At 38.1% G+C, this 26,846-nt stretch overlaps 1 protein-coding gene across 1 annotated transcript in view; it reads right to left on the bottom strand.

Annotated features, from left to right (window-relative positions):
- LGR5 (leucine rich repeat containing G protein-coupled receptor 5) overlaps positions 1 to 25,602 on the bottom strand; it is a 90,818-nt gene extending 65,216 nt beyond the window's left edge. The window contains exon 1 of the mRNA XM_031507895.2: positions 25,391 to 25,602. Coding sequence (XP_031363755.2) covers positions 25,391 to 25,602 — 212 coding nt within the window. The remainder of the gene's footprint in view (positions 1 to 25,390) is intronic.
- Between the last annotated feature and the right edge of the window lie 1,244 nt (positions 25,603 to 26,846).

Genomic DNA, 26,846 nt, shown 5'->3' with positions numbered 1-26,846 from the left:
CAATAGTGTAAAATTCAGTGCCCCTCGCCAGAGGAGGTACCTGGGCATTCCCACTTGAAACTCACCATTTCTTAACCCATTTGACTTTGTGTTTCATGGACTTTCCCCACCCTGGCAGACCAAGACGGTGACCATCACTTTGACCAGTAGATATCTAAATTGTAAAAATCAAGTTTCATTGCTGGATCCACACGTGGTAATATCTTTATACTCTTACCCTTTCTTTCTCTCTTCTTCTAATTTCTTCTCAAAATACATTTTAAGCTAGACAAAAGAATTCCAGTCAATGCCTTGTAAATGCCTCTTATTCATATCTGGGTAAGTTCAAGTTGCCTAAGTTTATTTAAAATTTGCCAAGTACCTTATTTTACCTTAATGTTCTAAAGTTTGCAAGTAAAAGTTTGGTACCGAACGCCCTGAGAATTTTGCTTTCTCCCATGCATTACCTGGAGGGAATCGAACATTCCCCTTAACCTGTGGAGAGGAGTGGGGTGTAACAGATAGTTATTTCTGGGCGAAGATGCACTATCCTTTTTTAAGAACTAGAAGCCTTAGACAATCTGGGAGCTCTCCTTTAGACTTCATTTGCTTTGCAATGAACAAGTAGCACGGATAAAAACCACAACACCCAGCTACTACATGACATTGGTTCTTATGGCCACTGGTCACCTCACATGAGACAGCACCTGCCACACACTGTTACTGCTGCTCTCCTTCCCCAAATGGATGCCAGCATGAAAATGATGCAGACAGAAATGAAATATGGGACAGAAGTAAAGCCAAAGCACTGAGATTCTGCAGAATCCAGTCAGCCTTCCTTTCCCTTCATGAGGAGTTTGGAGTTGGTGGGAAGCACAATGATGTTCTTCATACCACACACTGGGTATAAAGAGACTAAGCAGCCACATCCTGGCTTTGTTCACCTGTCCCATGTGGAGAGTGATGTCAAGATTAGAGGTGAAGGATGCCCCCTCAGTCATGGCCTTGGCATTTGAATCTCAACTTTCACATACTCGTGACAGACTGGAAGACAGCACCGCAGTTTTACATGCATAAATACTGTTGCTATTAAAAGGAACACAGAGGGGATTTTGTGGGCATTTGTTCTGACTGAAAACTGCAAATCTCTCAGGAACTTAATGAATAAAGCCCCAGTATATCCTTGCATAATCCACCAGAGATCCCAAAGATCCCTTTTCCAGAACTGTGCAGCAGGTTCTACCACTTTTTCATTTGTACAATTTCATTAAGCAGTTAAGAATTTTCATCTTGAATCCTGCTGATCCTGAACAGCATGGGCAAAAACAAGGACTTCAAGCCATCCCAATCTTAAATTAAACCTCCTTTAACAAAACATGATCATCTAAGGTTCATCATCATTTTTTCCTAACTCAATCCCATAATGGATAATTGAATATAAAAGCACATGGTTTGAAAATGAATTTTTAAATAACCAAAGAAAAGAAATAACATACAAACTGGTTTTAAAATTTCTGTGGAATAAAGGACATTGTTTCAAAAAATTAAACTCAGGTGATTTGTCTTGTCACATGTATAATGTATGAAGATCCTTTTCTTTGAAAGCCACTATTAGAGAAGGATATGGTTGCATGGTTAACAAATGCTATAGGGCAGAGAGACTTTCTTGGTAATTTTTCAATTCACTGGAATTTTCAAACTCATATTTCACCATTTCCAGCTCCCATATTAAAAATCTATTAGCAGAAAGCCCATTGAAAAACTGATCATGAGCACAAGAGACTTTTTCTGGAAACACTTCTATTCAGTTCTCATGCCTGAACAAAAGCAGATTGGCACATTCAATTATATACAAACGCCTTTCAAAGGGCCACCCCCCCTTTCCCATAGCCACGCGTTTCAGGGCTCTGTATGCTGAAGGAAGCCACTGAAAGGTTTGAAGGGGTGGGGAGACCAAGGGCTTCCACCAAGATCCTTCAAAGTCCTCGTTCTCTATAGTGGGAGGATTTCCCTCTAAAACCCTTTCAATAGCATATTGATGGCTTTGAAAGCTTAAATGGCATTTGTCAACCATCAGTAAATCTTGAAAACTGTTTCTGCAAATAGCCCAACTCTGAGTCTCAGATTTTCTCATTAATCTGTACGTAAGGCCACTGAAGACTTTTTCAGAGCCTAGATAATGCCTGGATTAAAAGGTCCATTCAGAAGGGAAAACTTTAGCATTCACCTTGTGTACATAGCCATTTCACCAGTGGTATTCATGGGTTGTTATTTCAACTCTGCATTTGTCCTGCAAACAAGACATTTTGCCACAAAGACTTGGTAGAGACATTCTTCAGTGAATTACTGAAACCTAGCCCCACTATTTGTCATGGTTTGTTATTTTTATCAAGTGTAATCAGTTCAAACAGAAACCCTAGACTGACAACTTTACAATTACGTTACTATTTTAAGACTGGAAGGTATGTTTCTTCTAATTCAACAAAGAAACTGATTAAAGCACAACCTGATTGCTTTATCTAATGAAACAGTCTAAAATTTCACTTAATCAAATGTCAGAAGTTTTTTATTTGTTTCATATTTGAAGTATAGACAAGAAGTTGATATTAATCCTTATTAAACATTCATAATTTATATTTTATAAAAAACGTTTTATACTTGCAAGGTTTAATAATTTCTAACATGTTACATACTGCTTTGTGTTTTTTTTAGGACAATCAGTTTTAATTTAACTTTCTCCAGATAAAGCTAATGGACAGGCTTTAAACCCTCAAAACCTGTGCCTCCTACACACAAAAACATTTTTGAGGCTGCTCTTGCATCTCAGGGACATTTTTATTCTTTTCTCCTTTTCTTTTCTTTTCTTTTCTTTTCTTTTCTTTTCTTTTCTTTTCTTTTCTTTTCTTTTCTTTTCTTTTCTTTTCTTTTCTTTTCTTTTCTTTTCTTTTCTTTTCTTTTCTTTTCTTTTCTTTTCTTTTCTTTTCTTTTCTTTTTTCTTTTCTTTTCCAATAGCTTAAACCAGATCCAAGGTATGAGCTACTTTGACAGAAACAAGGCATTTTATCATCATCATTATTATTATTGTTATCATTATTGTTATTATTATTATTATTGAAATAGTATGGTCAAAATGTATAGGCACCAAATAAAAGAAGAAAATCAGAACAACATCACACATTGGAGACCCTAGGCAAAGTCTGAGATGCCAGTAATGGAATGCTAGTCAAAATTTTCAATATTAAAAGAAAAAAAAATTCAGACCCCTGTCAAACTTCCCCCAATTCAGACAAAGCTCATTGTTTGAACAAATAGACCTTTCCACCATATTAGAAAGCTTATTGTAAATGTCAAGGATCCATAGCCTGGGGATCACTGGACAACCCTTACCACAACACACAAAGATTACCCTTTCCACTAGTGCTTTTGGAAGGGAGAAGCTTAGTCACGCCCTTCCTTCCTTCCTTCCTTCCTTCCTTCCTTCCTTCCTTCCTTCCTTCCTTCCTTCCTTCCTTCCTTCCTTCCTTCCTTCCTTCCTTCCTCCCTGCAGAAATTGAATTTGTAATTGAATTTGAATTGTAATTGAAATTTGAAAACTCTCTGCAACTTGGATATGGCATAACAGATCATCCACACTCAGCCCAGCTTCATATGAAGCCTGTCACACAAATTGAAAAAGGTATTTTTCTACTCCAAATCTCCCCCTTCAAACAGGTTACTGTGTTAACAATACTGCAATTCTCTGTGTGTCTTTAAGATTTCTGGGGGAACCAAGCCATGGCTCTGGGCTGACTAAAATAAACTAAACTGCCAGATTGTTTTAGCTGTGGTTCATCACTTGAGATCACTTGCCTGGCTCCAACCAATGCTGTTTGCACAGCAGAGGATGCACTTCCTGTAGAGCCCATATCATATGTATCCCATGGAGACACCCCAGATATCCTGGAGTGTCTTACATGGCATACATAAAGCAGGTATGGGTGACCAACTAAATTAGAAGACAAAATGTAGGCACAATATTTATACTAGTGGTAGAATAAGGAAAATAAATTAAGAAATCTGATTCCTAATCTGCACCAATACAAGTTTTCTGACATCAAAAGTCTACTGGTTGGTTATTCAAGCTTTTCTTTTAGTGAAAGAAACTAGTTTTCTTTACATGGAAAAGTGAGAAGGTGTCTTTACTTTTGTCAGTACATTTTAAGACTTGTGACTTGATTGTTTGGCCTTCTTTTATAAAATATAAATAGGTAGATCTTTCTAGAAATATAGAAAACTTAGTAAGGAGGACTTAATAAGAATTAGTAAAACCCTAATGAAAGTGAATGCAATTTAGGCTGTAACAACAATTAAAACAGTTTTAAAATCTTTCATCTCTGTAAATCAGAATGTGTTTCCTGAAAGCAGAGCTTAGAGAGTCCAGTTTCATGTAGGTTTCAATCTTGTATTCAGACTCCTTTAGGCCCAATGAGGTGGAACAAGTATTTCTCCCATGCAGTTTCTTAGGTGTCTCCAGATAAAAACCATCCTTTTTGGTAAGGTTAGTGTTCAGGTAAGGTCAGGCTCAGTGCTTTGCTGATGGTTTCCAGATGGCTCAAAACAAGGACAGAGCTCACACATATCTTCCTAAAAAAGTCTACATAGATCTGACTTCATACATGTGTTGAACTTTTTAGGACTAGGAGTGATATTACAAAATTGTGAAACATGTAAAACTGTTTTTCTGCACCATCTTGATAATTGTCTATTTCCATATTAGCACAAGAGAGCGGTAATAGCTCAGCCTCACAGTGAACAGAACACTATGGAAAAACACATTCATAATTAGAGTCAGTGTTTTCCTCCTGTAAGAGTTACAGATAGTCCAATTTCCTCAGGATTTTCATGCCAAAAAACTCTAAGGATTTAGGAAACTAATTTCTGTGCACCTGAAAAAGAGGCACAAAAGCAATCTCCAGTCTTTCCTCAGGTTTGAGAATAACAGCTGTAGGAAGCTAAACTCTAGCTCATATTCCACAAAAAAAGTGATGTAATTCAAAAGTCTGAAACAGAATTGCTAATGTCTTTTCTTGAGATGGTCAGGGGAGCAACTTCTGCCCACCCATATGCAAGAAGGATATTTACTGCCAACACACACTTGCTATCTTTTCCCTCCTGCACTTTTTATACAGCAATATTCAATTATGTAATAGTTTTCAAATTACAACATAAAGAGTTAACTGCTAAGTAAGAGTTGAGGAGACTGTAGTGTAGAAGACAATTTTGCTGTGGCACTAAGCAATGCAATAAGGAAATGAAAATGCAGGTTTGAATATCAAATCAATACTTTATCTGTGAGGCGGTGCTGCCTCCTTAGGCAAAACAAATAAATATTCCCAGGCTAAACAAAACTCTCAGTGCTATTTCAATGAATGTTTCTACTTTTTTTTATAACTCTTACATCAGTTTTAATTTTTGTAACCATATTTTCACATGGAAACTAAGACAACTTTTGCCATTATATGTTGGAATACAAAAGCTGAAGATTATCACAATGTCAACATATTTTAGGATGTGGAAAGACAACTGAAAAATTTGTTATATACCTCAGTTTAAGACTGCTATCATACAGGAACAGAGCTTTTATTTTTCCTCCAAATACTATTCAATGCATCTTGCCGGCAGGGGAAATTAATTTTCCAAACTCTGTCTTTAAAGGATATTATTTTTTTAATAGGAGCGTCTTTGAGATAGAACACATGCCCCTGTTTCTCTATCCACACCATAAAATGTTTTTCCCATTCATCACCAATAGCTCTTTTCTTTTTTTTTCCTATGAAAGCTTTTATAGATCCTGAAACTATACTTTAGCTGATCCTGACATAGTGGATCCACAATCCCAGTTATGGTTGTGGACTGCAATACAACTGTAACATAAATGATAACTACAGTCCTTAAACTTTGACTTTTTAAATAAAACTTTGAAAATATAAAGAGGAAGGTGGACAGCAAGCTGGTTGTGACTGCCTGTTGAACTAATTAATTCATATAAAGATGAAGAAATGTAGGGGAAGACATATATTAAAAATGAGGGATTCTGCAGCCTATGGAATTCAGTAAGATCTGAATGAGTAGTTTGCCTGGATAAAGATGCCATGCCATTATGCCTGCATATTAAGGGATTTACTGTGAAACTTTTGCAAGACATCTTGATTTATACTGAAGTAGAATGGCCAAAGCCAAGGAGGAGTGACAACTCCCAGGAAACTCAGCTGAGGCATACTACACCACAGTACATATGTCAAGCTAACAGTCACAGTTCAGGCCCACAGAACCATGCAATTGTTACCTAACAGAATTAGGAGACTAGGATATCCAGAAATTTGGCTTTGGCCATGGCTACAGAGTTTTTAATTTCACTATTATGGCCTCAGAAACCCTCATCTTGAAGTCTTATGACAGCAGTAGATATAGATATTAATGAACCACTGAATAATTCTAATGCAATTGTGGAAAAATATATTAAAATGCCTTGTGAAATCAAACATCATCCTCTCAGAATGACAGATGTATTGTTTACATGGAATATGCTTTTTCTGTAAAAGAGAACAGAAGCTAAATATACTAAAACTCATGTGAAATTAGTCTTCAGAAACATATTGCTGTGTAATATTATAGATCATGGTGAACAATGATAACCCAGCCCAAAAAAGCACCTTAATAAGGGCCTCTCTCCTATGGCACCATCCTATTTTCAATTAACAATGTTTTCAGATGAGCCGAAAAGGGGTACTTTGCTCCCACCATTATAATTTCTGCTATTCTTTTCTTTACCCTTTACAAAAGCACGAAGGCACTGGATTGCTAATTACTTCTATCTAGCCTATAGGAAAATTAGTTTATCTTCCTGATCAAAGCAAATTAGGCAGATCATGGCCGATTAGAATGCAACAGTAAAATCTCCATACTTTCTATTCCACCCCCTTTTCTCTCAGAAATGGGGCCTGTGTCAAATATGTAGGTATTTCCCACGGCCAGTCTGGACTCGGTTTCCAACGAGCTCTGGGGCTGGGACAATGGTTCTTACACAGACACTGAAGTTCTTTAGTTCAGTCATTGTGCAAGGAAAGAACTGGTAACCCCTTAGCTAGCATTTGATGAAACATCTAGATTTACATATTTCCCTAATTGCATTTTTTGAATGTGAGTGAGATTTATCTGACCAGAGTTAAACATCTCATTTATTATACTACTGAAAATACAAGCCTGTGCAGAGCTGCACTTGGTTCTAACCCCGGCATTAAAACATTGGTTTCCTCTACACTGGGACAAAGGGATGTCTACTTTTATTCCTCAAAGCACTATCTAAAGAAGGCTTGATCACTTGCTTCCAAGGTGGATACTGCATCACATTGCAAAGATGAATACCACTGTTCCTTCTAAGTAACTGCATTTTTCATCACTCTAGTATTTTACCCTTCACTTTTTACCCTTCATAACTCATTCCCCTTCAGTTTGTGCTCTATGGCTTTAACAGACGAAAGCCAAGCTATATGGCCACTTTATTTATAACCAATTACTATAAATTAACAGTAAATCTCACATTTAGCTCCATTTAAACATCACTATGCAGCTGCCCATTTGAAAATAAAATGGTTGCCTTCTTTCACTTCAGTGGGCACAATACAAAACATCCATTGAGCTTCTCCTTTATTGCAGCTGCCAATGCCCAGCCGACTTTTAACAAACCAACCAAGCGGAATAACAATGCAGCTGCAACATTTTATGGTATTTCTGTTAGTTCTCTTTTGAGACTGAAGGTGTTAATTAGGAATCAAAGAATACAACCCTGCCAGCTTTCTTTCACAAACTATACTCTGGCCATTCCAGTTTTCTGAAGGAAAATAAATCTAATAAAAGGACAAAAATGTTGTTTGTCACACCAGTAACGTGTATTTAAGATCCTTTGATCACAAGCTTTTTATGTAGTCTTGTCAGACAGGCTGAAAATATTTTTTCCTCTCTTTTCTCCTTTCTTCAAGCTTTCCTGAATACTGATTCTAGGATTGTCTGAAAAGGTGAAAAAAACAATAGAAATTGGAATGTTTGATGGGTTAAAATGGGTTTGCTGAGAAAGCCAGCTTTAGATCAAATAAAATAAATTGCTCACTTTTCTGATTCAGGTGTAAGTTGTTTTGAAATACAAATGATCTGTTCCTGTTACAGAGTTTAGTAATTCTGTAATTAAAAAGTATCATTTAATATTTCAAGCACTTAAATATATGCAGGTGTTTTAATATTAGTACATCAACTGTTTTGTGTAATCTCACTTTAAACCCCAAAATATTGAAAAATACCTGCAACATACATATATTCACACGTACCGTATAATATATATTTGATGTTTTAGTTACACTTATTAACCATAATCATGTTAGATACATTCAAAGGTAGCAGCATGTGTCACTATCTTTAATCTTTAGTCAAAGTTAAAACCTTAAAATAGGTTTATGAAGTTAGCACAACTGAGAATTAGTCAAGCTTGCTAGCTTACCCAGCAAGAGCTTTCACTGTTAAATACACAAATCATGCCAAAATCCATTAATCCTGCCAGGGAATGGCAGAAAGATCTGATTGTTGAATTAATGATAAAGAATTGAGCAGGCTCTTAAGGCTACCTGCAGAATTTGCTAAATTGTAAAACAAAGTCAGTTTTAATAAAAAATTTTTACAGAAGCATATATAAGTTTTCTTTGCCTCAAACACCACATAAGAAAAACATACAGGTGTACTTACCTGGTTATACATTTAATATAGTTTCTTATAATGTTAAGTATATACAGAGGGTGGTGATTCTAAAATGTTTCTGAGGGTTTTGATATTTGATAATCCAGAAATAGAGAACTGCCTTGAAAATGTTAGAATATAAATCTTAGCAACAAAAATAAGTTCTGAATGCTGTCATGCTGTATGTCTCATTTAAAGTGCAGTTTCTGCCTACTGTAGGAGACTCATAATGAAATGATTCAGTTATAAAGGTACATGTTCTTTAGTGTCCCAAGCGTACAATTTCTCACATTCTGGAATGTTAGAAAAGCAAAACATAAAATTGAAGATTTAGGGGATTTTTGTGAAAAGCAAATATGTGTGCATTCTTTTTTTTTTTTTTTTTTTTTTTTTTTAAAGGGATAATATGAGATTATAACCTGTTAATTTGGTTGATTGCTGTAATTTTATCTGTTTTACCTGTTGAGCATTTGTTGTGGATGCAGAATTTGGTTGATTTTCATAGCAAGAAATGGCAGCTGGAAGACAAAAGAGAATATTGCCTTTCTGCATATGTAATATGGTAAAACTAGCAAATATATTTGAAATTGGCTGCTGCAATCACTTCTTATAATGCTTTTGTTCTGTTATTGTATCATAATAGTGCTATGGTATCCAAAGGAATGGAATTATTTTTGTAGCAAGATATCAAGTATATACACATAAGCAATACTTCTTTCTATAGGGTTAATAATTATTGTCAATGTTAATAATTTGTTCTGGATGATATATTTCATGGCTTTTTCAGAGTAAAGTGACATTTTCAATGGTAAAGTCATATCTGATAAATCTTTCACTTTCTTAAATGTGGCCTTGTGTGCTCTATAAGCTAATGATATGTATGTCTGGGGTGAAGTTTGCCACTAGGCAGACAAAAATGTTTTCCCCATACTTCAGCATGGAATAAAGAGGATTTCTTTCCTTATTTATGGAAAAAGCTCAGTCATTATTTTGAAATTATCTGTGTGTATGTATCTGAAATTTGGTGTATATATTTCACATTTACTAGACACACAAATTCAAGAACTGTGACTTTTAGAGATATGTCTGGGTGAAAACTTTTCTCTTGGTTGACTACTAAATTGAAGCACTGTAAATGAACTCAGAGTCTCCGAGAATGTTTGGCTGCTCAGTTTTTGCTAAGTTCTAGATTCATCTGGAATAGTCTCAAGAATTTATATTGTGTCTGTTATAAGCATTGCCAATGAAATTTTTACAAAATATTGTTCATTAACTATACCAAATTAATAAAGGGAAAAGACTTTTACTAATGAGCACATTACTACAACTAAATCAAAGATAAGAAAATCCTGTCCTTATGGTTTTCTGTAGAGTCATTTTTGCATAGGAATCTGGAATGGTGCAAGGGTGCTTGAAAAGTTTTCTGATCCCCTTTGTCTGCTCTCTGTACTCCCAATCTGTTGTCTCTGTCCATTCAGCTCTGATAGTCTGGCTGTTTCTCTGGCTACATTCTAAGGTGTATCACTGAAATGAAATACATACTTTTCAACCAGAAATGTGTTTCTTTTTAAACTAGATTATTTCACAGAACTGTTTAGGAGCACAGTCCAACAAACAGCTGAATCAGCACAGCTGAAAGAGATGGAGCCTAGAGCAGGAGTAGAGGAACAACAGGCACCAAGGGGAGGGGAACGCCAATATGAATGTCTAAACATGTCTCTGTTTCAGGGACTCTTAATATGGAAGCACATTTTTTCCTGAGTTTCTTCTTCCAACTCCAATCTTCCAGAAAACTTTGAGCACTGTCTTCTTCCAATTCTGTGAATTCAGAAACTTAACTACTAAAGACAAGTAACTTCTACACAGGGAATTCTGCTACAAAAAGCAAGTTATTTTACCAGTGCCCTGCCCTGCAAAGTCATCAAATGCACTTGAGCCAGGACTCTCAGGAGTCAGCATGCACACTGGCACTTTGGAAGTTCACTTTTGGTGGTCTACTTTTTCAAAGTTTTTTTCTCCTCACAGATCTAGCCAGTCCTAAATCTGTTTCCTTTCATGTTTGGAAAAAGAGCCCATTTTGGTTTCTTCTGCTTTTGAAAGATGAAATTCTGTGCTTGTGGGACAAAAATGAAAGTGTATAGATTAAACATATCAGACAATAAAGCATACAAATCATGCTTTTCCTGCCCTCTTTCTCATATCTTTCACAAAAGTACTAATGCTGTAAGATTTCATTACATTCCCTCAAGTACAATCTTTGGACTGAACCCTACATGTCCTCAATGTCTTCATTCTGTTGTTCTTTCAGGCAAAGTAATTAGAGCAAAGAACAAATTGGCTCTCAAAAGTAGCTTCTGCAATGGTGGCACTGATTTCAATTATTCCCTATTTTTCTCCGTTTGGTAGGTAAATGTTTTTTACAAAATATATTCACTAGACACTCACTATTTATTTTGAGAACTTTAATTTAAAGGAATGTTAAAAATTCCAAATAATTTACTGTAAAAGCATACAACAAAATAAATATTATAAAACTCAAACAGATGCCAATAAGCTCTTTCCCAATCTGTAAATAGGCACACACAATATCTCCATGTAATCCATCAAGTGCAACTTAGAAAGGAAATAGTCTTCTTTATCTTATCAGATAATGTCTAAAAAATAAGACATCTAATTCAGATTCAATAGCTACAAAAATCTTCAGAAAAGTCTCTTCCTAGATCTGGAATAGTAATCTGATAAGCTTGAAAAGGCTTTGTTTTCTGATGTAAGTCATTAAAGACTATAAGGATAAAGGTTGTAAAATCTGTGTAGGCACTTAGAGATGCAAAGGGCAAACAGACATACTAGGAAAGGGGCAGAAGATACGGGGGTAATAGTCTCTGCAGCTGATTGCCTGATGTCACCCCAGTCACAGTACAATCCATCTTTCCTTCCAGATACAAACCAGCTAAGTCAACAGCAGTATCCAAAATAATGTCACTGCCAGACTCCCATGAACACCGGATATCTTTGTATCCAAGGAAAAAATTAATGTACAGCTGAGCAATATTTCCACTTTGACCGAATGAAGGATTCAGATACTGAGAAAAAATACACTAATTTTTGTATCTTAACATATTTTAAACTTGAAAGATAGGACTTAAAGGGTGCATAAAGGCACTGCAATATAGAGAGGCACTGCAATATAGAGAAGCACTGCAGCTGAACTCATTACCCTGAAGATACACACATTGGTATTAGCCTACACTTATGTCTCCAGAAAACATAGTATGTATAACAAATCAAATAAATTTACTGGTGAGCTTTACTTGGAGCTAACAAAGCTTGTAGTTATGTCTTCTGCATGTGATAGTTAAGAACATAGATGTAATGGTTTTTAAGATCCAAGAATAGCCACTGGCTTGAACAGCTGAACTAAACTTAAAGTTCCGACAGACCGTCACTTTTAACAGAACCAAGGAGGAGTGGATCAGTCTGGACAGACCTCATCTGCCTGCAGCCCCCTTGGGACCAGATAGTGGTATATGGCAAACTTCCTCAGAAGCTAGACAAAGACATTTTAAATTCTCTGATTAGTGGAACAATTCCCTATCTATACATGAGCTGACTGCTTTTCTAAGAAGCACTGTAAGGCTTTTCTTTGTGAGCTGTGTCACTGTCTTAAGTGACCTATGAGGAAAATATTTTAAAATAGTAAAATATACCTCTAGCCACCCTTGCTCCTGAATTTTAGAAGCACTATAAACTCTACTCCAATATCCCTTACTGAATTCTTCTTTGTAAGTAGCACAGTCAATGGCATCACATGCTCTATCAAATACTGATAGAGTAGCTTGAGGGACAGAACAGGTATTCAAACTGGTAATCAACCTTTTATTAATTTTAATATCACTCAGCCTTATGTATATACTTCTCCAGTAACATCTCAGACTTGTTTCTCTACAACAGGAGTCTTGCATTTTATTAATTTATTCATAGAAAACTGCACATATATTTAATATCATATGTTTGAAGATACTATTCTATTGGTCTAATGTGCACTTTCATTTGTCCATTTTGAATATTTATCCATCAATATTGTGTCTCATGTTAATTAATATGTTACTATTCAAAATATTATGTTAATACAATTTATTCTCTGAGGGCTTGATAATAATTTTAAAGTTAGTTTATGATGCCATGCCATCAGTAAATGTAACTATTATCTTGCCTACCAAAACATTTAATTACATATCTTTAATAAAACTGGCAGTCACAGACAACTGCAGTCAGAGACAATTGCATGAACAAGATTATTATGAAAAAGAAAGAAATAAAACCAATATTCACAGGAAATAAAACTCTTGATTTTACATGGTCTGCATTATCTATTTTGGTGGATGAGATAAAAGGGAACATAAATATCTGAATATTGGGGGTTGAGGTTTCTTTCTATACTTTTAAAATACTGTGTTACTGACATCAATCCCTGTAGTTCTTTCTTTATACTTCACCTGACACAAAACAAAATATTCAATATGTCTTTTTTAACTAGAAGTGAAGAAATACATCATTAAAATACCAACTCAAGGATTATATGCTCTGAAGCAGCACAGCAGAATCATCTTATGATGCAACTTCAAAGCTTCTATCTCGCACTCAAACTACTGAGAAATTCCACCTCATATTTAATCTTCATCAATAATTGTGCCATAGTGTATAAAGAAAAAATTTGAACTCACTTTGTCCTCTGTTATTCTTCCACTTGGTTTAGCCCTGCTTTTTTTGTGTCAGCTTGCACAGCCTTGGACCATGCATTCCCAAAGTGCACCCAGGGACACTGCAGGAGCCACAGTCCTGCTCTAATTGCACCTGAGGGGACTGACTTGGGCATTTGCTTGTCACTCTGCTGAAGACTTCAGTTTGCACAATGAGCCAGGAGCTGCTCTGAGAGTTAAGCAGTGTACAGATACACCAGCAGCTTGATCCACTCCTTAGACCCATCTTCTAAGGTGTCCTTTGGTTACTGCTGGTCCAAGGCTTTTCACTGTAAACAGACTCAGCAGTATAGAGGAACACTCAGTTAATGTCTAAACCTGCTAATAAATGTTAAATTACTACGTTTTTTAATTTCTGGATTTTTTTTTTTTCTGAGAAGCTACACTATTTTACAGGTAGAGAAAAAGCATTTATCTATAATACTCATAGTGATATTACTAACCGAAAGAACACAGACGTAATCCTTTGCTGGCAAGGTGTATTTTTTCCCTTAAGTCTTTCTGTTATCAATCTCCTGTGGCTGGAACATCCATCCATTTACCAAAATCATATTGTTAAATGGCAATTCATAGATTTCTTATTTTCATTTCATTGTTATTGAACAACCACCTTAATACTGCTTTACAAAAACTGTGAACACAGCTTAATGGAAGCTCTCCATGCTAAAATAATCCAAGCCACTAATGAATATCATTAACAATTAATTACTATCATTGATACTTTGGTAATTACTCATTCACTAAATACCAAAAGAAAAAATCTACTTGTGTACTCAACATATGGAGATATTTGGATAAAGAGTGAGTAATTTCCATTAGATTATACTTATCTCGTCCCAACAGAATCCTCTACAATAAAACTAACCGTGACATACCAGGGATTCCATCCACATCACTGAAAAGAGTTTCAGTTCTAGCTTCACTGGGGACCAAACTGGGTCCTAATTAGTTTTCATAAATCCTGATAAGAAGGGATTAAACCAGCAGCACATTGAGCGCAGGGAGCATTTCCTTATAGACTTCCCACACAGAGATACAACACTGCAAATAATACCATCCAGTGAATCTGGATACTACAAATTCCTTGTGAAATCTGATGCTCTTCCAGCACTGCTTTAAGGAAAGACAGACAGGAACATAGAGCTGCATGACTACAAGACACCGTATCTCTGATTGATGACAAATGTAGAAAACAGACCACATCTGGATTCAGGTTTATGGGACTCTTCACAAATTGACCAGAGACAGCCACTGAAGGCAGAACAGCTGAGGCACCAATATGTACAGATATGTGATTTTGATAACTCTATTTGGTATGACAGTTGTTTCTACCTATGAGTGTAATGAATGTACTACAGCACTGTGTAAACTGAATAAGCATCCTCCAAAAAAAAATTCTGTTGCTCTGTTCACTTAATGCTATCAACAATAGCTGCAAAAGGACTGAAAAACAAAATAAATTCCTTCCTTCCTCAAACTCCGGCAAAAGCTGTACAGTTGACACAACTCCCTGACACAACACAACTCACCTGCCAGAGTCTGCATCCTGACGCAAACAAAGCAATAATGACAATCACTCAATGGCATACCTAAAATCTTTTTTTCAGAAGAAAATACTGACTTTTTTTTATTTCAAAAGGATGGACAGTGTGCATACTAATGATACAATTAAAGCTTTTTGGTCAAGAGTTGGTACTTCAAAACCAAAGCAAATGCTTAAATTGAATTATATTAATACTTTTCAAGATCTTAAAAATTTTCAAATTAAATTTATTTTAGCAGTACCAATTCCATGCAATTAAGTTCATTCCATTAGTATAAGCATAGCAGAAACTATATGAAGTCTTCCTTGGCATAAATCTAATTTACCTACATGGAATGGCACACAGAAATCTGTGTCACAGGTGGGCATCTTAGGTTGTTCAAAGAATCACTGGCAAAAGCAAGTTTAATATTAAAGTGAAAGCATGACAAAGCTCATTGGCAAGGTTCACTCTACTGCTAACTAGATGGTTAAAGCATACAGAGAAAAATTATACTAATATCTAAAAATTGACAAAAATTATCTCTGTGGAAGCTGAGGATGAAAAAAAAGGTAAGGATTAAAAGGAGTAAGAGAGACTCTTCCTCTTAGTCCCAAAGTTTAGAGCAAATCTGCCTGCCAAATTTAGCCCTAGACTTGACCAATGGCTTAGACCTAAAGATTTTAACTACATTTAAATTTAGCAGCACTTAATAGCCCAATTTAAACAATTTGTCAAAAGATTCAATAGAAGTGAAATAGCAACTCATTTATAGAGCTACCTTATGAATCTAACCCACTTAAAAATCTAAGAGAGAAACATTTGCAGCCCATTTGCTTATAGCATAGTCAAACTCACACAAACACCTAAACAAGTATGTACAAGATATAGATCTGTGAAAAATCCCTGTTTAAGTGCAGTACTCGTATCAGATGCCTTTCCATCTTCTCTACAGGTGAAGGTCTGAGCCTCAAGAAGTGGGGATATTGACCCAGGTTCTATGGGTGGCATTTGGCAGTGATCCTCCAAGTATAGCAAACTTAAGAGTTTGCTGGCTCTGAGAGATGTCCCACACAGAGAGAGACTCCTGGTCAGAGCCTGCTGTGAACATGGAGAGCTCAAAGGGTCCCACTTAGGACTGCTGTTCATAGAGTCACAAGGGAGCTGGCTTTAGTTACTTTAGTAATTGCATTAGTTGGCTTTAGTAATTTTCCATCCTGGTCACAATTTGGGTCGGTAACTTTCTTTGAAAGTTTGATAGCAAAAATATACAGTTACACTTGAATTGTCATTCAAGCAAGAAAAATAAGTTTCCGTGGCTGTTCATTAAAAAACAGGAGCTCATTAGACAGAACTAGTTCCTAGGAGCAGACAGGGCTTCTGATAAGAAAAAAAGGAGGTTATCCCAGGTGCTGTTCATCAAGGCTATGGGCTAACAAGCATTTCTAAGATCATAGTGCATACTGAGTAAATAGTTTTTTTATTCTAAAAAAAATATGTACCTCAAGATTCCAAGGATGTGTTTAACTATGTTCTGTACTGTCTTTGGCCTTCAGGTAAGTCAGGGTGTTCCAAAGGGGCTGTCCTGGTCTTTCTTTTCACATTTTCTGTCTTGGCCATAAGGAAGTAAAGTTCTGGCACTTGACAGTTCACACTACTTTAGATATGTGCAGGTATGAGACAAAGAAAAGCCTCCATACGCTGCGGAACTTACAGTCTTTCCAGATGCTATTCTCTGATCAAGAGCTTTCACCTTGTCCTGTTTCAGTGCTAGGCCTAAAAAAGACCTGCTACCAATTACTCTTCCACAGCACTTCACACTCAAGTTTTAAAAACATCTATCAGCAACACTTCACACTTCCACCACAACTATATCCTCAAGTTTTATCTCCACTAAGGAAATAAACGTTTCTGATAATAACTCTGCCACAGTAACTATACGCTACAAAGCCTTACTGCATACACATGGCACAAATGCCATTGTGAATTTAGGATTTAGTGCTAGACTAGAGTGTCACTCCTGCTGAGGGTTTAAAATGTTTAAAATTGGTTGAGCTGCCTGATGAGAGGTACATGTCACTACTCTATGGCACCAATACAGGCAGATTCCCAAGCAACATGTTTTCTCTTCGTTCTCCATGTACTTTTTGCTGCTCTGTTAAGCCTCCTGTAATTGTGTGTGCCTGTTGAAGGTTATAGTCAATACAGTGAGGCTTTATGCTGGGACCCTCTAGGACAGGAATGTACTCCTTGAGACCCTTGTCAGGTCACAAAGTTGAACCTGCACCTCTTTTGGACTGCTTCCAATTCCTTGTCTTTGCACATCTTCAGCACAAGTGCAGGCAATACTTCCATATTGCACCAAGTGTATGGATCCTGCATTTCTTGTCAGCAAGTCAAATATAACTCTCAGATGCCTGCATAGACTTTACTCATTCTAATAAGAAACTTATATATCACTGAATTCAGGTCACATAGACAGCCAGGAGCAAAACTGAAAGGCAGACATAGACCCTTTAGAAGAGAACAAAATTCCTTGGGACCTCCCTTATTTTACTATGTCATACTTATAATTAGCACCCAATTAAGTATTCTTAATCTACAAATCTCCAACTTTTTACAGCCACCACCAAAGTAGTCAAATTCAGATGTACGTAGTTGTCCCAGGCATCACATTTATGGAGTAAGACTAGGGAAAAGTTGCGTGATTTACTTGAACCCATAAATTACTATATCCAGGAGCAAAACTTAAAGGTCTCTCCATCTGAATCCCAGTTATGGCTGATTGTAGTCCCTGTTCCCAGAAGCAGTTTCTGCCTTTTTCTCATGCTTCCAAAATTACAATCTCTGTGAATTAGGGTGCTTAAGAAACTTTGGTTTCTATGCCTCCATAAGGATAAATCTTCTGAACACTGGACAACTTGGTCTCACCCTCCACTACAAGCATAAATGCAGCCTCGTAATTTGCGAGACCAACAAGAGAAATATTTAATTTCTGAGGCAGCCTCCACACAAGGCTGATTAAGGATCAAGCTCAAAGGCAAGTTACTCATCAAGGTGGTTCAGAACATATAACTTTCGATTGTGGATGAGAGAGAACTTTGTCTTATCTTACTTGCTTCCTTTGCCAGCTGTGACTTTCTCCCCTCAGGGTACACAGAGACTCATTTACAAACTCACTGAATGCCAAATCAGTGCAGCTACACTTCCCTTGATGCTGACATCATCTCACATCTGTTCTTTCATTCACTTACACTAGCATTTTTATTATCACAGGATCCAGAATGCATGGTACAACTGGCATCGTACGATGCCTACTGCTGCAGAAAGGAGGGCCAGGGAAGTCCTATTTCTGTGTAATATCAGTGCTTTAACTGTTCTATCCTCAAACAAAGCAGGCTGAAGTGTTAGGTGAAGAAACAAATAGAATAAAAAAAAGATACAAGTAATAGTACCAAGCACCAGCTTTACTTTTCTAGTTCCTACCTCACCTTCATAAATAACAGCATCAAATTATTTTAAACTTTTCATGGGAAAATCTGTATGACACAAGCAAAAAAAAAAAAAAAAAAAAAAAAAGGTTAATTTTATTCACAATTATTATGCACATTAAGTTCCAGCCAAAAAAATACTTCTGCATTACTCAAGTAATTAATGCTTAAGTTTAGTAATTTCACTAAGCATGGTTACTCTCAACAAAATAGAAAACATTTAATTAAGTGTCATCAAAAGTGGGGAGAGATTTTGTATGGTGGGAATTATAGTTGTTTGTGCTGCTTTAGACTGATAGATACTTCTAAAAATTTGTCTGACATCTGTCTATGCACAGACATCTCCCTGCACACAATATTATAACACCTGCACAAAGCCAACTATACTTCTGAAGTATAATGCAAAAAGTTTTAGCAATTTTTAATCAACATATGTCCTCAAAATTATTTCACTGCAACTACATAATTTAATACTGTTGGAGGATGGAGGATGGAGTATTCCAGATAAAACTAAATATTCAGATCAGTCCAAGATTTTGAAAATTTTTGAAAAATAATGGTACTAAATGATTTATGATATACATAATGCTTTAGGCTGTGCAATGAGACAGTGGTGGTAATGAAACTATTCCCCACAAATGAGCTGATACCTGGGAAAGGGATGATTGTTTTAGAATTATTAAAGGCCTTGATCAACAAACATTTGCACATGTGATTTCAGTGGAACTATTCCCGACACTGAAGTATCTGGATAAGTGTTTGCAGGACTGAAGCCAAATTATACAATTGGACCCAAACTAAGAGCCCATTTGTTGTGAATAAAATCCCAATCTGGGAGTGTCTGATTATAATTATCATTGTTGGATAACACTACATTTCAGATTAATTATTTTTTGCAGCAGTGACCAGGCATGAAAATATAACTTGTCCTTTCAGGGAAAGACCTTAGTGCTGTGGCCACAGCCCTTAAAACCCAAAGTTCATAGCTAAAAGTTAGTAAAACACAGCAAAATAATAAAACTGGAAGGTGATGCAGAATGTACTGTCTGAGCAAAACTGGATAAAACTGCACCAGTTCCTGGGAATTTGCATTGCAATCCCATTTCATTACTACTTAGAGATCCAGGGATTGCTGGTGCTTAGTATAATATAAGCTCGCTAGAGGTCTTTTACATCTAAATGGTAAAGACATTCCTGGACAGTACTTCTACTTGGGTGCTGCAGCTTCTTTAATACTCATTCAGAGGTCTCTAATCCAAAAATTAGCAGATACTGCCTGTAGACTTTCAGGGAAAAAAAAGCACTAGGACTAAGTCAGGGATACCATCAGTTGCCACCCTATACAGTTGAAACACTTCACTATCTTTGTACATTTTTTATTTTAACCTCTATTCTGAGAGATAGGAGAAGGTAGCAGTCCTTCAACAAGTGTCAGCAACAAAATTTCAAGCCCTGCCCCTCCCCAGCCACATTTATTTCTTTTATGGTTCTCCGGGCAATAAATTTCTCACATCTGATCAGTAAAATTGTACAGGAGAGTCTCAGATTTTCTCAGCAAACAGTACAGAGCATAAAGCATATGGATTTGCCACATGAATTGCTAAATCTCTGAGGAGTAAGCATGCTTTGATCACATCTTATTTTTTTTAAAGATGTTAAGGTATTTTCTTCCAACTGAAGTCTAAAACTGTTCTGGTATGTCAAAAACACCACATCATGTTCTGCCTTCAATCAGTTTACTTGGAGCCAAAGGAACCACACCTTATTTACCATGATTTTTACTGGGAAAAGAATCAGATCTGCTGGACAGTTCAAGTACGGAAATAAGGGAAAACACCATAAATTGTATTAATCAAGACCATTTAAATAGCCAACAGAGAATTAAGAAAGCAGTGCATGCAGATGAAATATTATTTTGGCCAACACACAGAGTAAAAGAAAGTGATCTGGACTACTGAAAGATTGGTAGCAATTTTAAGCATTTGAAAGACAAATGACACTGCAGAAAAGGCTGGGTTAACAAGGGAGCACTTGAGGGAAGTCTAATCTCTGCTGGCATGCTGACTGGGAAGGTCAGCCCAGTGCACGCGTTCTCAGCTGGAGTCAGGCTCCCTCTGCCCAGCCAATTGTCCGATGTGCTTCAGATACCAACCAAAGTGAAGGTGCCTTCACTCTGTCAGTGCCTTCTATTCTCCCAGTTTAAAGACAGCTTCCTTTTCCCTGTCAATTTATGCAGTGCTTCCACAGAGCAAATCCTAAAGGAGAGAGCTAATGTGTGAGAGCCTTTTTTTCTTTCAGAACAGCAAAGGATCTTTAAGAAGCAGTGTAAAGAGTTATTTTTAACACTGTGAGAAGAATGATATTTCAAAATACATTTTCAATCCAAATTTTTCTCAAAGAAACTGACTTTGACTTGGCACACTATATTTTAAATGTAAAGCAAATCTCTTGAAAACTGGAAAACATGATACTTTACATAGTTTGTTATTTCAGTTTTTGTTTACCTCTAATTTATTGACAGGTATATTTCATATTTGCATATGTCCTATTGCCACAAGTAGAGAAGGAATGTTATGTTTCCTTTTCAAAAGGGAGATTTAGCATTATATTCTAAATCCAGAACCTGGATTCACCTTCATCCTCAATCAGGACAAGATTCAGATTACTAACTACAACCACGTGACAATTAATTAATTTGAAGTCTATAAAGTTCGTAGCTATGTAAATTAGTATCTCCTAGAAAAGCCATTTCATGAAATACCTAACTCTGAAATCTTGTCAAGGGATCTGGAAGGTGTGAGAGACTTTATAACTCACTTCTTCGTAAGAAGACATGCTGCTGTTTGATATCTTTGAAAAAAGATGGTCATTCCCAAAATAACTCTGATGAAGACACAGACAAGACCTGAATTTGCAATGTGAGATCAGAATGACTAAAAGGATGCAAATTTACCCCAAAATATTGTTCTTAATGATTTTGGGTATTTCTGACACAGAAATAACTGTATTTTTTATTTCAGAAGCATTGTTAATTTTTGGGAACATACTTCTTTACCTTCAAACTAGCAAATAATATTTTCATTCAGGTTCATTGCATTTTTTTTTTCATTTTTTATGTTTAGTAGCCTTAAACACTTTCAGAGTCTTTTTTGATTGTGCTCTGCAGGAATAGTTATCATCAAATACAATAGTATAGCAATGAATTAAGTGGAAGGACAAAATTTACTTGAAGATTTGAAACCTTATAATATGCACTGATTTCTTCTTCATAGGTTCTCCTGTAATATCAATGTTATCAAAATTTTGAGAAAGAATTTTTCTTAATAAATTATTTATATGAAAAATTAAAAATTATGAATAACTCACCAAGTATTAGCACACATATTTGCAATTTACCTAAATTTAAACTTTTTAAGTAAACTATAATGTAAAAGGCAACATGCTGCAATATTTATATTTTTATTCATTTATGTCTCTGTCAATCTATGATGTTAACATGTTGCAACATTTGTTAACATTCTGCTTATCATTGACAGGTTTTGATCACAGTATATAATACAGTATATAAATTGTTAGACAGCCCTGATAGTTATAAGAAATTTACTTTTTTGTATTGTCCAGGCCCAAAACAAAGAACTTAAAAATCTGTAATTGCTGTCTTCTATATTGTCATCACATGAAATTGAAAAGAAAATCTGTTTTCATTACTTGTCATACTAAATATTCTTGAACAGGAGTTTCCAGATTTCACGCAATTTTAAAGGAGTACTTATTTAAGTAAAGTAGGACAAGTGGTTAAACAATAGAGTTAGGATTTATTTAATGGCTGGCTTTGTCATAAACTTTGCCTCTAACTTTAAGCAAGCCCTTCTCCACTTCAATTTTCCACATCACAGCAAATTGTAACAATATTTCACTTAACTCAACAGTTTAGTTTGAAAATTAATGAGGGTCCCATGTGCAAAAGACCTGTAGATTCTGTCTTCTTTCCACTGTGAACTGATAGGAAAGTGACCTGTTCTTAATTTGAAACAGCGACTCAGTCCTGCCCTTCATCAGCACATGGAATTCTCATTTATGTCAACAGGAGTTGCATTGAATACACCAAATACATTATTTAGCCTAAAAGTAAATGAAGAAAAAGGAATGGAAAGAAACTCATTGATTCTCCTTGCCTGCTCTTAAAAAGTCTAACAGTTCATGGCAGCAGACACATGATCATAAATAACAATATTTTTGATGGGAGGAAAGAATTGCTGCCTGGGATTATAAATGATAATGGAGAAAATTGTAGCAGGTCCATCTGTAGAGTACATTTAGCTCTGCTGCAAGAGCACCATAATAAAAAAATGATGGAACATGCAAAATTCAGTCACCATAATATATCATGCTCTATAGACATTTGCCTCAAAATAAAACAAACCTTTAACAGCCTCAGCATTTCAGCTTTTCCCACCATCTCCAGCGCACACCGAGAAAACAGTTACCTTTCTCTCCTATGTGAGTGTTAAACTAAGATAAAAAGTTCAGAAATTAAAAAAAAAAAACAAAAACCCAAAGCTTTAAAAGCTCAAACTTAATCCAAGGTAGTACTAAACACTGGTTTTGGTCAGATATATCTATGGTGCAAGAACAGAATTGACTGAAGATTATTTTTTTCTTGAAAGAGATTAACTGTGAGTATGCAATTTTAATCTCTTGCTTTGATCAGAGGTACAAATTCAGCAGAAAAAAATATTTTTGGGCTTTTTGGGGAAAAAAAAAACAAACAAGAAAGGACAATAATCAAGAAGCAGCTGATTGGCCATTACTAAGGGAGACAAACATGCCTATATCAAGCAGGCATGTTTTAAAATTTGCCATTGCTTAGGCATCTACAGACAAAGAGACTTGACATTTCTTTACAGAAGGCAGGCAGGAGCTACAATTCTGCATAATTAGGCAATAATTAATCAATCCAAGGATAGCAGCCTTGTAAATTTGGAAAACGGTAAGTGTAGCTGCCTATGTGTGTATGAACTAATCTTTTATACTTTATAATGTCCACATGCAGTCCTGGTCATTTAAAAGTCTGCCTGTCCAAATAACATTTTTTCACTTCAGGGTGTATGTTATTGAACAACAGAGGATTTTTGACTGGAGAAAGACATTCCTTTTGAGGGACAGAAGGATTTAAAAACAAAAGGGCAGACTAGATCACCATCCTCCCACAAAGCAGGTTATCAGAGGCAGAAGAACCCCAGCAATGGTGTTTTGACATCACCATGCATATGCTCTCCTTTTCTTCATAAAACAGTCGAACAGTATATTGTCTCCTCTTTTTTCTGGTTTTAGCATTCCTCCAAGCAGTGAGTAATTTAGGATGTCTACTTCTTAACACAGGATGTGTTAAGAATGTACAGCTTAAGTATGCCTTTATTACATCACTATCTATCTTTTTGCTTATGGCTTTCTAAAGTACCAGAAAACATTGTATCTTATGTACCCAAAATCCTGACCTGCTACTTTTGGAACTAGCGGCAGACCTTGTATGTGTCTTAAGGACTGTATCTTTATCACACATAGCCAAAGTTTTGCTCTACTGTAAGTGGTCGTTCAGTAATGCTGACTGCTGCCTCCTGCCTCCTAACATTATCAATAGCTTTGAGTTTGAAATGTTTCTGATAAAATATGCTAGAACTGATCTTAAGAAAATTTTCAGAATAGTATTTACATGCATAATATATTAAAAAAAGGTCTTTCAGATGCTCACCCTCTTTATAAATGTATGTTATTTTCTTTAAATTAGGCTTTCCCCTAATATGTACTTAGATTCGGTTGGTTGCAGTTAATTTCCACCTTGTCTATTTCGTCATGTTTATACTTCTTATAGAAATCAATTTCTAACTTACTTTGTTCTGTTTTTCAGATGTTTTATGTCCTTTGAAGCATGGTATTTACAGAGAAGTGCGCTCAGAATGATTAGTACCTCAGACAGATAACGCTGTGAAAGCATCTTCACAGTAACTATAGTAGCAAGCATGTTAACAGCATGTCAAAATACGGAGATAGACACGTTCAAAACCACACATACTTTATGCAGGGTACGAAGAATAAGCTATAAATTAACAACCTACTGGTCATGCAACCACAAAAAACTACGGAATCGGTAAGGAGAACACCAAAGGAACAAGTAGAGCGCCAGTACTTTCAATACATTATCATGTGGCCACAAGAGGCTAAACGACGAACATTGAGCCAAAAAATAAGGAAACAAAGAAAGCTTCACCACAGTTTTGGGTGGCTTTTTTGCTACCACAAAGCTTCTCCGCTCCCGCTGTAACTCAGAGCGCCCGAGACGCAGCGCAGCCCGCGGGCAGCGCAGCCCGTGCCGGGCGATGCTCCGTCCGGCGGGCACCGCGAGGCCCGGGCGGCCTCCCGGGGGCGGGGTGCGCCGGCCGCAGCCCGGGTCCGGACACCGGCACCTGTGACCGGACCAGGCACTCCGGTCCCCGAGCGCTGCCGCCTCCCGGGAGCGCGCTCCGCTCACTGCCTCTGCTCCACCCGAGGGGAGATCTGTTAACGATTAAATCGGCAGCGGCCGCAGTTCAAAGCCCTGTCCCGGGAAGCAAAGGTGAAGATAACGTCCCGGAGGATCGCATCGAGTTTCTGCTGCTGCAATCGCTTTTAATTACCCTCCAAACGGCACATCACACAGCGATCCTCCGGGCGCCGGACCGGGCACCGCGATAGCCAGACAACTATAAACGCTTTACAAGGCGCCCGCTGATTAAAAAGCGATTAGAAACTTATTTGAAGTCGGGCGTTCTCTCCGGGCACGGAGCGCCTCCTGTCAGCGCCGGAGGCCGGCCCGAGCCCTCCCGCCCGCACTTACAGGTAGGAGGTGAAGACGCTGAGGTTGGCGGGCACGGCGGTGAGGCCGCGGTCGGAGCAGTCGGCGCGGAGCAGCGCTCCGTCCAGCTCGCAGCGGCACGGCGCGGGACAGCCCCGCGGCCGCTGCCCGCCGCCCCGCGCCCCGCGCCGCAGCCCCGGCGGGCACAGCAGCAGCAGCAGCAGGAGGGCGCGGGCAGCGCGGGTCGTCGCCATGGGGCCGGGGAGTGCCTAGAGCCGCGGGGCGGCCGCTCTCATGCCCCGGGGCGTGGCGGGGGCGAAAGGCGGGCGCCCGTGTGGGCTCGAGGAGCTCCTGCGGCCGCCGCCGCCGCGCCGCTGTCTGTGGTAGCATCTCAGCTTACACGCTGCTTTAAAGCCCTGGAGCCGGCACCGCGCGCCCGCTGACGCCGCCCCAGCCTTGCCCGCCGTAGCGCAGCGGGCCCTGCCCGCGCCGCCGTGTGAGCGGGCGGGCGGGCGGAGCGGGGAACGCCGCCCTCCGCCTGCCCGCCGGGCGGGCCGCGCCTCGGCGCTCGCCTCGGGCCCTCCGCGCACATTCGCAGGGCGGGCCGGGCTGCAGGACGGCGCAGTGGGTCACCCTGCCCAAGCAGTCATCCCAGAGCACACGGCACAGGATTGCATCCGGGCAGTTCCCGAGTACCTCCAGTGAGGGAGACTGCACAACCTGTTCCAATATGAGTGATCTCCTGCTCAGTAAAGAAGTTCTTCCTCATAATCAGGTGGAACTTCCGTGCATCATACAATCATTGAACCATAGAATAACCGAGTTGGAAGGGACCCACTGGCATCATCGAGGGCAAATTCTGCCCTTGAACAAGACACCCCAAGAATCACACATTGTTCAACTTCTGCCCATCGCCTTGTGTCCTAGTGGTCGGCACCAGCCTGACTTCACTTTCTTGGCATTCCCTCCTGCCCATGGGGTATTTATACACATTTATGAGATGCCCTCTCAGTCTTTTCTTCTTGAGGGGGAGTCCTCCCTCCGGGTAGGGATGCAAGTGGTGGGCATTTCTAGAAGGTGGGAGAACAGGCAGTTGTGGAAGTGGGGGTATGGTCCTGAGGCCATGGGGTGAGGGGTGGGTCTCTGGGGTAATGGGACAAAGGATTGGATGCTCTAGTGGGCTAGATCTACTAGGGTGATCTAACCTTTAAGACCTTGTTTAGTTAGTTGGCTGTCCCAGCTGCAGACCATAGTCCTGGTCAATGATGGGGATCCACTCTCTTCCCTCACTACATGTTAAATCACAGGCTTGCCAACAGGCAACAGTTTTCTAAAGGAGACTGGCTGCTGAGGGAAACTGAGTTCACAGTGAGGCTGCCATTGAAAGCTCTTGAGAAGTCCCTCACTCAGCTTCTTGCCAGAGGTTTTTCCTCAGATAGTATACAAACTTGCCTTTGTGCTTTGCGTCTGTGACTGAGTGAGGAAAAGGTGAAGATTG

Source organism: Lonchura striata, chromosome 5 (assembly GCF_046129695.1).
Source record: "Lonchura striata isolate bLonStr1 chromosome 5, bLonStr1.mat, whole genome shotgun sequence".
Lineage (NCBI taxonomy): Eukaryota > Metazoa > Chordata > Aves > Passeriformes > Estrildidae > Lonchura > Lonchura striata.
This window is presented reverse-complemented; position numbering and strand designations above follow the sequence as displayed.